This window comes from Aristolochia californica, unplaced genomic scaffold, assembly GCF_029961685.1.
Source record: "Aristolochia californica isolate CCGP_79_NKW_82.1479 unplaced genomic scaffold, dmAriCali1.0.hap1 SCAF_3, whole genome shotgun sequence".
Classification (NCBI taxonomy): Eukaryota; Viridiplantae; Streptophyta; class Magnoliopsida; order Piperales; family Aristolochiaceae; genus Aristolochia; species Aristolochia californica.
The window spans coordinates 22,910,042-22,922,966 of NW_027181992.1; the positions used below are offsets into that span (position 1 = coordinate 22,910,042).

The following is a 12,925-nucleotide window of genomic DNA, read 5'->3' on the forward strand; positions in this document are numbered from 1 at the left end:
ACTTCAACCTGGTGTTATTTTTTTATGCTGACCCCATTGCTACAGTGCCACCACAGTAGCAATTTGCAGGCCACTGTCCAAGTCAGTTGTGCATGAAGCTTTGTCCCATTCATGGTTCTGTCTCTATACGCAATATGGTACTGCATTATATTTTTCAGGTTGTCATTGCTGCTGGGGTGCCCTTATCTGCACTGCAATAGCAGCAGCAACATGAGATAGCCTCTTCGGCTCCAACTCAAAGTTAGAGGTTAAGTCTACATAACTAGACTCCATTGTCACCAGATCAACGGTCTTGAGAACTGATGTGCCTGTTACAATATCACTAATGTCGACTACATCAACAATAGGAAGCTGGGTCGCATCTTCCAGAACTTCCATCCCAAAGATAGACATGTCAAATCCATAGACATTTTCCCATAATGGAACGCTAGGTCCACCTCTCCCAACTCCAGCAGAAAACATAGTTGCCATATCAGTGAGAATGGTCCCTGCTTTTGCAGCAAATAAAATCAGTATTCCAGTACCACAACCAACATCCAGAACTGTTGCATGGCTCATGAGAGAAGGATTATTCAGAATAGCTGCCCTATAAGATTCTGTCCTCACCATCTCGCTGATCATCTCTCTGTGACTTCCAAAAGAACTGTACGTCCCAAAATAATTCTCGTTTACATTCTTGATTTATCTGGCAGCAACATTTGCAAAAGAACCCTTCAAACTATTATCCTTCCTTTCCCATGCAAGAAATCTTCCAAGCTCACCCCCTGGCATGCCATTTCCAGAAATAACATTTTGGGCCTTGTAAGCAGCAATTGGAAATTCATGAACATCTTCATGTACCTTCTTAAAGGGTCCATGAACATAATCAAGTTCATATAAAAGAGCATCAAGAACATTCTCATCCACCAAGCAAATTTCAGCAAAATCTTTGACGTAGTCCACTTCCCTCAAGAACTCCTCTCTGTCAACTGTTGGGGTACATTCATCTCGGTCATCTTCATCCCCGCCAAAGCTATGCAAAAATGCATCCTCCGACATGAATGGTTTCATCTAATGTCTTCCCTTCAGGGACAGAGGCACAAGCAATGCCAACAGTGACAGTATGGAAGGACACTTCTACTGAATTGCCTCCAAATTCTCCAAATTCAAATACTGGGGCTATGAAGAAAATTACCTCATTCTTTCTTGGTGAGCCTCTCAAGGAATGGAGATTTTTCCAAATGTTCCATATACTCCAGTTCATTTTTTCTTTGTCGTCCAACGTTAAGCTGGGCAATGTGGAAGTGCTGTTGGAAGCATCTTCTGCATCATTAAACATATAACTGAATAACTCCATGCAGCTCCTCAAGCCAGGTAGTAAGTTCCTAGCTATAAGGCAACTATTTCTTCCAAAATTCTCAATTCCTTTCATGTATAACTCCTTCTCAATAGGAGAACAAATTTTTTCAGCAACATCTACTTCTAATTCTCCCTTGCCTGAATAGAAACTTTGCATTGTAATAGGAACTTCAATCCCAATGTTTGGGTGGACTCCTGATGTACTTTCAGCCATTTTGCCCTCCACAAGATCAGAAGTTGCATCTGGGCTGTCCACTGTTTTCTGTTTGTTAGTTATTGAAGTAATAGATGCTTCATTAGTGGCCAACACACTATAGTTTATGGCGTTAGGCTTCCCCATATTTTTAGGACTTGTTATCTCTTCAATATTTGTAGTTACATCCTTTTCTGTGGAAGCCATATTGCCTATTACATCAACCCGAAGTGTTTGGACAAGGGCCTCAGCTACATAACGGCAAGTCTTCTCCAAAACAACTTTTAAAAATTTGAAGACTCACGGTCGCACAGATACTGTGCTCATCCACAGAAAAACAAAGCCCCTCAAAAAAAAAATTCAGCATTCCCCATAAAATTATTTCTATGAATCCCGGCAGCCCCAGAAAAATTACATGTCGGAATTTATATACCCAAAATTTCGAATTAGAAGTTCGTGGCCGAACAACATACATGGGATCCCAAAAATTAAATAGAAAACCCCTTCGTTTCGCAACACCAAAATTTTCATGGAACAATTTCAATGCCATTGGGGAGGAATTATGTAAAACATAGATGGATTTGAGTTAAGGGAAGACAAAATTTGGGAAAATTCATCGCAGGAGTTTACCCCAGATTTTGTGGAAGTTCGTTTTCCGTTGTGCTGCCGAGACCGAGTTTGAGTGGAAATTTCACCGACGGACCCGATGGAGTCTCCTGCTTCTCCGGTGGCGAATCACAGCCCGTTGGGGCTTCGCCATTTGGTAGTTTTCCCTATCGACAGTGAAGAATCGACCTTCTGCCGGTCATGATAATGGATTTTTGGAGGTCAAACCCAAATAAACTTTTATCGATGAGATTGTGTCCGCATACCCCTCCGATTTCGGATTTCCAAGGACCTTCTTAGAGATTTTTGAGGTCCCCTTATTCATATTTGGGTTCGTATCAGTATCGTCCACGACTAACGACTTGGTTCTTGGTTCACCCTGCGCTGAAATTTTGAAGGTTTCCTAAACATGGCCTTTCTGTCCGTCCGGGTTTATGGTTTCCCCCAAATCTTTCGCATGGCCTTCGGCTAGTAAACGGGACAAAAGTTTTGATTTTTTCGGACCATGGCCTGTTCCTCCGTCCGAGACAACTTCTGCTGCTTTCCCTTCTCGTACTTCTTGCTCGGGGATTTCAAGTCGTATGACTTTTTTGGCGGCAACGTGAGCAGAAAATACTTCTCTTGTTGTATGCAATTCTTCATCAATTGCTCTATACCGTGCACGTCTTTCTTCCCGTTGATCACGCAGAGCAATCCCATTTTCTAGGGACATAGACGGGCTCATTGTGTTCCCGCTCTGATACTAGTTGTTATGGTCCCGGATCTGACACAAAAATTCATTGTTGACGTTCCGGTTCGGCCATGGGGAATTGTAGAACAACATGGCAGAATTGTAGGGAGACATGGAGAGGAAGATGAAAATCAATCGAAAACCCTAGAGCTCGTTGAGGAGAGCTCCAAGCCTATTTAACCTAAATTTAACCTAAAATCAATGCTTGTCTTTCTCATTACTCTTACCCTTTAAATAGGGTTCACCCTGTTAGGGTTTAAGATAAAATATTACAAAAATACCCCTATAATTAAAATATTCCAAAAATACCCTTGTGGCCTAAACTAAAATAAAATAATGTAAATTAAATAAAAAATTTAATATTAATGTTATTGTGTGCATAAAAACCTCATCGACTTCATTAACTTATTATAATCAGAGTACATGAACCTCTATTTATAATAGAGAAAGGTAGTAGAGTCCAATTACAATAAAACTACTTTTGTCCCAATTACACCCAAACTCTAATACTTAAAGATATGTCCTAGCAAAATTAAATAACTCAATATAGATAAAAAGACAAACATAACTCAAACTAGAACTCTTCTAGGATGCGACCATAAGATAAAGATGACATTTTGAGTCCTTCTTGATCTTCCAACTTATGTAATAAGGATGCCAGCTTGTCAGGGTGGGTCCACATCTTGTTAACCTTTCTTGTTCGCGTGGCCCATCTTATAATACTCTTAGTTATGTGGGTCTTCCTTGGTCGTGTGGGCTTGGTCCTATCTTCCAACACTCCCCCTCATGCTTGGGGTGAGAGAACAACATGAATTTCCGGCTTGTTGCAACTGATGAGTAGAATCTTTTTGTATAAAATAGCACATCTTCCAACACTCCCCCTCACACTATTACATCCTTCCATGAGGTCCTGCTGGCATAATATAAGTGAGAGTAAAAATCACTCCTAGCCGGTAAGACATTACTCCATACTCCAGTCCTAATGTTGGATGTAGGACACTCTCCGTCTTCAATAGGTAGTGTGTCTATCGTCATTGCTCTGAAGTGTCCACCATCGTGTCCCTACATAGGACGACGACTCTCAAGTGGTAGGAGTAATACAATCCATTACAAGGAGGTAGTGGGTTTATTTATAATGGTGTCCCAATCTAGATACCGACTCTCATGGTATCCCAACTATGATATTTTTTAGAGTTAAATTTATCATGGTGTCCCAATCCGGGCACTGACTCTCATGGTGTCCCAACTGTGATATTTTTGAGAGTCAAATAAATTATAATATGAGAAAAAGTACTGAGGCCACCTCTTCTTCAACAATAATATCTCATTCAAAGAGACATAATACCAACAGCTGTAATGTAACACAACCATCTTCCAACACATATAACACAAATCAAAATAATAAACCTTGTAGAAGGACCCATGAAATAATCATAATTCGATATAAATATTTTTTTTAGATGCATAAGATTTATCTTTTGTGCTCCCTTTTCATGAATATTTTTGTCACATAAACGTATCCACACATGTGAAATAAAATTCCTCTTTCTTGTACTTCTTCTACTTCTCCCCCTCAAATAAAATGGCAGTGATCCTACCTTGAACCAAATATCATAGATGCAGTAGTAAGCTAAAATAACATAGTTTTAGTAATAAACCCTTGAACCACGGAGAAGTGAGATATTTTCCTGATATAACAACTCAAACAGTGACGCAAAACAAAGGGCATAAATTCGGATTTTTCAATACAACAGAATACTAGTATGACCTTTAATTCTTCCAATGCAAATATATATTTAAATATAAATTAGATTGACATCAAAATTTCTCCTTATGAAACTAGACTTAAATACATTTCATCCAAGTATAACTTCTCTTCATAAAATGTAATTATCATAAGATAAATAATCTGATAGTTTTCTGTCTCTGTCATCTGGCCGAACAAAGCATTGTTTCTCTTTTTTTTCCAACATGACCATTGACTCTTCGAAGATCAATATCTCCTTATAAAAACTCAGATAGAAAATTGGTTGAATAGGTAAGAAAATAGACTTACAGATATTTCTTTTGATATATAATTCTACATATAAATTTTCATTCTTGATAGCATAAAATACATTGGAAGTTAAAGTTTTTTGCTGCTGCTTGAACCTCTTTTGCAATATGACCTTTTCTTTTTCAAATATCGATTTCTCTTTGTAGATAACTCAGATAAAAAATTGGTTAAATAGGTAAAAGAATATACTTACATATGTTTCTTTTGATATATATTTCTCCATATAAAGTCTAGTTCTTGAAAGCATAAAATACCTCAAAATTTGAAGCTTTCTGCTGTTGTTTGAACCTCTATTGCAACTTCACTCATTCAAATATCAATATCTCTCTATAGATAACTCCGATTGGAAAAAATAATTTTTCTTTCGAAATTATACTCAAATATGTTTTTGACAATATATAAATTGTAATAAGAAAATCTCAGTATAGAAGTTAAAAACTTAAAGAAAACTATGGGTGTAGGGACTAGAAAAATAACTACGAACCTAGACGTAGGGTTTAAGGTTTAGAGAAAAGGATCTCATTATCTCTGTGGGTTGACCATGTCAACTCATAGAACCTGCTCTGATACCATGTTGAATTTATGAAAAAGAGAAATACTTTATTGACTTCATTAACTTATTATAATTAGAGTACATGAACCTATATTTATAATAGAGGGAGGTAGTAGAGTCCAATTACAATAAAACTACCTTTGTCCCAATTACACCTAAACTCTAACACTTAAAGATAAGTCCTAGCATAATTAAATAACTCAATATAGATAAAAGACAAACATAACTCAAACTATAACTCTTCTAGGACGTGGCCATAAGATAAAGAGGCTTTTGTGAGTCCTTCTTGATCTTCCAACTTATGTAATAAGGATGCTAGCTTGTCATGGTGGGTTCTGCTTCTTATGTGCTTGGGCCCTTCTTGTGATCCTTCCTTGGTCGCGCATCTTATAATACTCTTAGATATGTGGGCCTTCCTTAGACGTGTGGGCTTGGGCCTACCTTCCAACATCGATCATGCCCAACTTGTCAATTATACCATGAAATACCTTCCCAGATACTCCCTTCGTGAGCATATTAGCCAACTGACTCTTGGATGGAATAAAAAGAAAATTGTATAATCTTTGCATCGAGGTTTTCCTTGATGAAATGACGATCAACTTCAAAATATTTAGCATATTCAATCCCTACATCCCTCTGTTTATTTCTTATCCAGAACAATTCCCATACACCATGAGCCATGCCTTGAAATTCAGCTTCACCACTTGATCTTGATACTACCTTCTGTTTTTTTCTTTTCCACATGACAAGATTACCTTATACAAAAGTAAAGTAACCAGACGTGGATCTTCTGGTTGTCTGATCACCTGCCCAATCAGAATCTGTGTATCCTTCAATGTTAGAGATACCTTTTTTTGCGAATAACAAACCTTTTCCTAGAGCACTCTTTAAGTATCTCAAGATCCGATAGACCGATTCCATATGTTCTTCACTTGGTGCATCCATAAACTGACTCACAACACTCCCGTATATGCTACATCTGGTCTTGTGTGTGATAGGTTGATTAATCTTCCAACTACTTACTAATAATGTCCTTTGTCTGTTGAGGTTTGATCTGGGAGAATTACGAGCTTATGATTCATTTCCATGGGCGTCTCTACTGGTTGACAATCAAGCATTCTGGTTTGGGCTAGAAGATCCAACACATATTTTCGTTGTGAAAGGAAGACTCCATGTTTCAATTTAGTATCCTCAATTCCAAAAAAAATTTTAAGTTGTCCGAGATCCTTCATGTAGAATTTAGTGGCTAAATACTCCCGTAAAGTTTGCATTTCACATGGGTCATCTCCTATCAAGACCATATCATCAACATACATAATTAAAGTCGTTACTTTTCCTTCTTTGTGTTTTATAAACAAAGTATGATCTGAGTTACTTTGCTTATATCCAAACTCGTTCATTCAGCCTAGAATCTCCCAAACCATGCTCTAAGTGACTGTTTCAGCCCATACAATGAGTTCTTCAATTTACAGACTTCACCTTGATATAAAGAACCATTTTTAACTCCATGTGGTAGCTCCATGTAGACTTCTTCTTCTAAGTTTCCATTGAGAAAGGCATTTTTAACATCAAATTGTTGTAGAGGCTAGTCTCAATTTGCTGCTATAGATATAAGAATGTGAATTGTATTGATCTTCGCTACTGGTGCAAAAGTATCCTGATAGTCTATCCCATACCTTTGCGTATATCCCTTTGAAACTAGCCAAACTTTATATCTTTCAATACTTCCATTCGGTTTGGGTTTCATCGTGAACACACATCAACATTCAATTGTCTTCACTCTGTTAGGCTGTGGAACAAGTTCCCAAGTGACATTCTTTTGTAGAGCCTCCATCTCTTCGTTCATCGCCTTTTTCCATTTTGGATCAGTTAATGCATCTTGCACATTACTAGGAATAGAAGCCATGGATAGTTCCTCAACAGTAAATGCATACGATTTAGTCAACCTATGGGAGGACACATAGTTGTGGATTGAGTATTTTGTCTTGGCTTCAAGATCAGGTTCATACTGTTTCTTTGAAACTCCCCTGTTCAATCTTTGTGGATATCTAGGAGTTCTATTTTTTGTACTAACACATGTTTCATTAGATTCATCAAACACATGATTCATATTTACTTGAGGAGAAACATTTTGGGTTGATTCTTCAGTTGATGGTGCAGACAGAGGCAACTCTGAGGATTCTTTAGGAAAAATTAATGATTCACTCATGTCTTCATCATTGGGAGCACAATCTGGTTGCACATCATGATGACCTGTTTGCCTAAAAAATTCATTAACTCAGCCCCTCCGTTATTCTCTTGTTGAACATTATCTTGACTTTAGCTCTCCCCCTGAAAAGAATTCCGAGAGACTCCCCCCCGAGTAATAAGGCTTTAATTCATGGAAAGAGGCATCTAGGGTTACATGGACCTTTCTGGTGTGTGGATCATAGTACTGATATCCTTTTTTTGAAAATCAGAATAGCCAACAAAAAACACATCGTTTGGCACACGGATCAAGTTTATTTTGTAAGACTTTTGAGATATGAACATATACGGTACACCCAAAAACCCAAGGTTCAAGATTCGGAAGATGGGGAATGGAAAGTAGGGAGTGCAGTTTTTGTTGAGGATTTTGAAAGTCTACAACACGAGAAGGTGTTCAATTGATAAGGTAGGCAGCAGATTTGACAGCTTCGCCCCAATAAAACCGATGCATGTTCATGCCAAAGAGGGAGGCATGCACTACTTCCAAAAGTTGTCTATTCTCCCTCTCTGCCAATCCATTATGTTGGAGAGTATAGGTGCATGAGGTATGATGACGAATGCCATGATTGTTCAGAAAATTACCGAGAGAAGTATCGACATACTCAGTAGCATTGTTAGATTGCAAAATACGAATCTGCTTCTGGTACTGAGTGTGTACCATTTGGTAAAATTTCTGATAAACTAAACACACATCACTCTTTTTTATAAGTAGGGATACCCAAGTCATTCTAATGCATTCATCAATAAATGTTACAAATATTGAACTTGAAAAATAGAGGGAACCTTTGAAAGACCCCAAATATCAGAATGAATAACCTCAAAAGGTTTGAACTCTTATTCAAACTCAGTAAATAAGAGATACAGTGGCTCTTAGCCAGTTCACAAATGTCACAATGAAAATCCAAATTATTCAAACATGCAAAAAATTTGGTTGCAATGTCTTAAGATAACCAAAGGAAAGATGGCCAAGTCTTCGATGCCATAACCATATAGTTGTTTGAGCACTGTCTTCACTGCTAGCTTGATTTTCCAAACTAATTGTCGATCCAAATAGTAGAGTTTGCCCCGTCTAACACCATAACCAAGAATCTTCCGGTTTAGAATGTCCTTACAGACACAAAATGAGGGCCAAAAAGTTACAGTACAAGCAAAAGTTGAAGTAATATGGCTAACAGACAACATATTGTATGCAAGAGATGGAACAACAAGGACAATACCTAATGTAAGATTATTCGACAAGATAACTGATCTTTCCCTAGTAATAGTTGATGTACTACCATTGGTGGTGGAAATAACGGATTGACGAAAAGGTAGGACAGATTTTAACTAACTGGAATCCCTCGTTATGTGATCAGATGTGTTATTTTCAGGACTCCATGAATTTAGGTCATGAAGAAAAAGGGAAAAAAACCCATTGGGAGAAAACAGGAGAAAGAAGGGTTATGGAATTGATTATTCCTAACCCTCCCCTTGAAGCACTATTTATCGATTTATGAAACTACTGTATTAAAATAATTCCCCTGAACTTAGGGTTTAGAGTTTAGGGTTTTAACCCTGAAACTTTAAATTAATTACATCAATGCCATCTCTATGAGATGACCCTTTATTTACCATCCTGCCATGTGGGCCTATGGGCCTTCTCATTGATTTGTGGGCCTTGAGACTATCTTTTATATCTCTTAGATGCATGGGTCTTTCTTGGTCTTATGGGTTTGGGCCCATATTCTAATACACTTGGATATGTGGGCCTTCCTTGGTCGTGTGGGTTTGGGCCCTGTTTTCCAACACTCCCCCCACAAGCTGGGGGTGAGAGAACAACATGAATTCCTAACTTTCTGCAAATGATGTTTAAAATAATTTTTTGTATAATATGCCTTCATCTTCCAACACTCCCCCTCATGCTGGTGCTCTCATTCATGAGGCCCAGCTGGTATGATATCAGTGAGAGTAAATCACTCCTAGCCGCTAAGACATTGCTCTGAAGTATCCACCTCCACCACCGTGTCGCTCCACATGACAACGACTCTCAAGTGGTAGAGTAATGTATGATATTAATAGGGAGAATTAACATAAATATAATAATAAGTTCCTCCGTCATGGACTTCCAACCAAAAATATTTTTGATATTTTTGACGAGGATGAAGTTCCTCCGTCATGGACTCCCAACCACAAATAATTTTGATATTTTTTACAGGGATCAAGTTCCTCTGTCATGGACTCCCAACCACAAAAAAATTGATATTTTTGATGGGGATGAATAAATAATGGTATGAGGCTACTTCTTCTTCAATAATAATGTCTCATCAAAAGAGACACAATAGCAGCAACTGAAATGGGCTTGGCTCGGGCCCATTTAACATGACCCAAAATAATCCTTGTAAAATAACCCAAAGAATAATTTGTCAACTCTTCAAAAATAATAATCCAGCCAGAAAAAAAAATTTACCGAGTCACGCCGAAAAAACCTTGGGAATGTATACTAAGGTAGAAAATAAGTGGTCCACGTCAGGTTGACCCAGACCTGAGTTGACCCGGTCTGGGTTGACTCGAACAGAGTTGGTTCAAGTTGATTTGGTCTGGCTGGTGTAAAACAGTACCTTGGGTTGGTTGGGAACTCGGTCACTGGCTTGACTCGGGCGTGTCTGGGTCTCGACAGAACAAAAAGCGGGCCCAGATTTAATCAAACTCTTCCAAACTTAGGAAGATATAAATTTGGCAACAGTGCTTCTTCCACTTCTCGGCACCAAATAGAATAGCTGAAAAAGAAAATCTGGATTATGGAAACGTAAAACAGAAAGAAGTATAATCGAACAAAGCTTTCTTTTCGGGAGGAAACTTTCCGAGAGCAGCAACGTTCGGGCCGAGGATCCCGGAGAAGCAGTTAGGAAGGGAAACTTTCCCCTATTAATGGAGCAGCAGAAACGTCTTCTTCCCTGACGTCGAACGATCTCGCAGGCTCATCAACAAGCACTTTATCGTTTGAGTTCCCGACGGCCTGCCTCTAGATTTCCCTTGCAAATCTCATTGAGTTCACTCTCGATGGAGCCTATGGACAAGATTTCTATGACACAAGCCTTTTCAATGGTTACAATGTGCCCTTCTCGGTGAACCCATAGGCCAGTAGCGGAAGCTGCGGTATGAGTGTCTGCGGTGCAAATATCAATGCAATGTGCCTGCCAGAATTGAAGGTGACAGATGAGGGTGGTGCCATCATTGCTTGCAAGAGCGCTTGTGAGATGTTTAACACCAACGAGTACTGCTGTAGAGGAGCTTTTGGTGGTTGGGGATGGCATATCGGTCTTGGCGGTGCCGTAATGCCTCTCTGCGTTGGTATAATCGCCTACAGCCCGCTCAAATACGTTGGCTCGAACTAAGAGACCTAGAAGGTGTCTTCCCATTACTTTCCTCTTGGGCTGCCCTTCCGAGTAGAGGCTCCTCCATCGCCAAGTTGCAGTGAGTTGAGCTAAGTCAAGAAACCCATGCTCGTAACTTGGTATTATCAAGTACTTTTCACTAAGCTCATGACAGGAATAAAAATATCACCATAATTCCACCTTTTGATTTTTCTGATCAAGAAGAGATGAGTAACAAAATTCAAAACTAAATTCAACAACTATAAAAAAAAATCAATATGAAAAAAGGAAAAATAATGGATTTCTTGGAATTCTAAAAACCATACTACGAGTCTTGAAAATCAAAGCTCTGATACCATGTTGATTTTCATGACTCCGTGAATTTAGTTCAGGGAGAAAAATGGAAAAAACTCATTGGTAGAAAACAGGAGGAACAAGGGTTTTAGAATTGATTATTCCTAACCCTCCCCCTGAAGCTCTATTTATAGATTTATGAAACTACTGTATTACAATAATACCCCTGATCTTAGGGTTTAGAGTTTCGGGTTTTAACCTTGGAACTTTAACTTAATTACATCAATGCCATCTCTATGAGATGACCCTTTATTTACCATCCTACCATTAATGTATGTGGGCCTATGGGCCCTCTCCTTGATTTTGTGGGCCTTGAACCCGTCTTCTATATCTCTTAGATGCATGGGTCTTCCTTGGTCTTATGGGTTTGGGCCCATCTTCTAACATACTTGGATATGTCGGCCTTCCTTGGTCGTGTGGGCTTGGGCCCATCTTCTAACACACTTGGATATGTCGGTCTTCCTTGGTCATGTGGGCTTGGACCCTATCTTCTAATAGGATGCACCTGTATCAATAATCCAAGTTTTATTCTTAGAATATGCAGAGAATACTGATGCTTTACCGATAACACCTGGATGGGCAACATTTGTCGTAGGCAGCACCTGATATTCTGTCTTGGATGTCATCATATCTTTCCCAATAATATTTTTATGAGGTTTTTTAGAGAAGTGCCTTTACTCCGGATAACCAATAATCTCGGAACAACATTGTTGTGAATGGGTTTTTTACCCGCAGTGAGTGCATACTCAGTTGTTAGCTTTTCCAGAGATTAGACGATAGCTCCCCATTGTCTGTCTCATGGTTGACCCAATTTTTTTTTCTGGTCCAGTCTAGAAAATCGATTTGATCCGCTGGGTTGACTTGATTTTGAGTTCGATCTGGTCTGGTCAATCGGGTTCGGTTTGGTTTTGGCTCAGGGCCGATTCGGTCCAGTCTGGTCCAGATCCGCTAGGTTGAACCAACGGTCCGGTTCGGTCGGAAGAAAATAAAAGAACAGTAGTTCCTAAGTTAACAAAAAAAATTAAACTAAGGATCACCTTCGTCTTCTCCATCATAAACGTTGGTGGTTCGATGATGGCTCAGTGTTTGGAAGGAAGTAGGATGGTTCGACGATGGTTCGTCAGCTTTTCGGATTCCCGTCGGAGTTCGAGTGGCGGTGGCTTGGTGTTACGGCGATGAACAAAAGGAACACAAACAACAACTTTCTTTCATAGAGACTATAGAGCCTGCTCTGGTTTTTTGGCTACAGGAGAACGATTCTCCTACTCTCTTCTCCTTTAGTGTCGGAGATGGTGTGTCGGCGTACTTTGGCGACGACGGTGGTCAGTGGCTTAGGCGGCGACATTTTTTGGCTACGGGACATAGCCGTCGATACCATCTGGCAACAAAAAAAAAAAAAAAAAACAGAGTTCTGCTTTGGTTTTTTTCCAACAATACCTTCGGCGATGAGGACGACTATGGGACGAGAACTTCGGTGATGAGGACGACTAAGGAG

The 12,925-nt window shown here is 39.2% G+C and overlaps 1 protein-coding gene across 1 annotated transcript; it reads right to left on the reverse strand.

The window, feature by feature from the left end:
• Positions 1 to 162: 162 nt before the first annotated feature.
• On the reverse strand, positions 163 to 609 carry LOC137959472 (probable protein arginine N-methyltransferase 3). The gene has a single exon (XM_068806840.1). The coding sequence runs from the start codon at positions 607 to 609 to the stop codon at positions 163 to 165; it is 447 nt and encodes a 148-aa protein (XP_068662941.1).
• Positions 610 to 12,925: the final 12,316 nt, after the last annotated feature.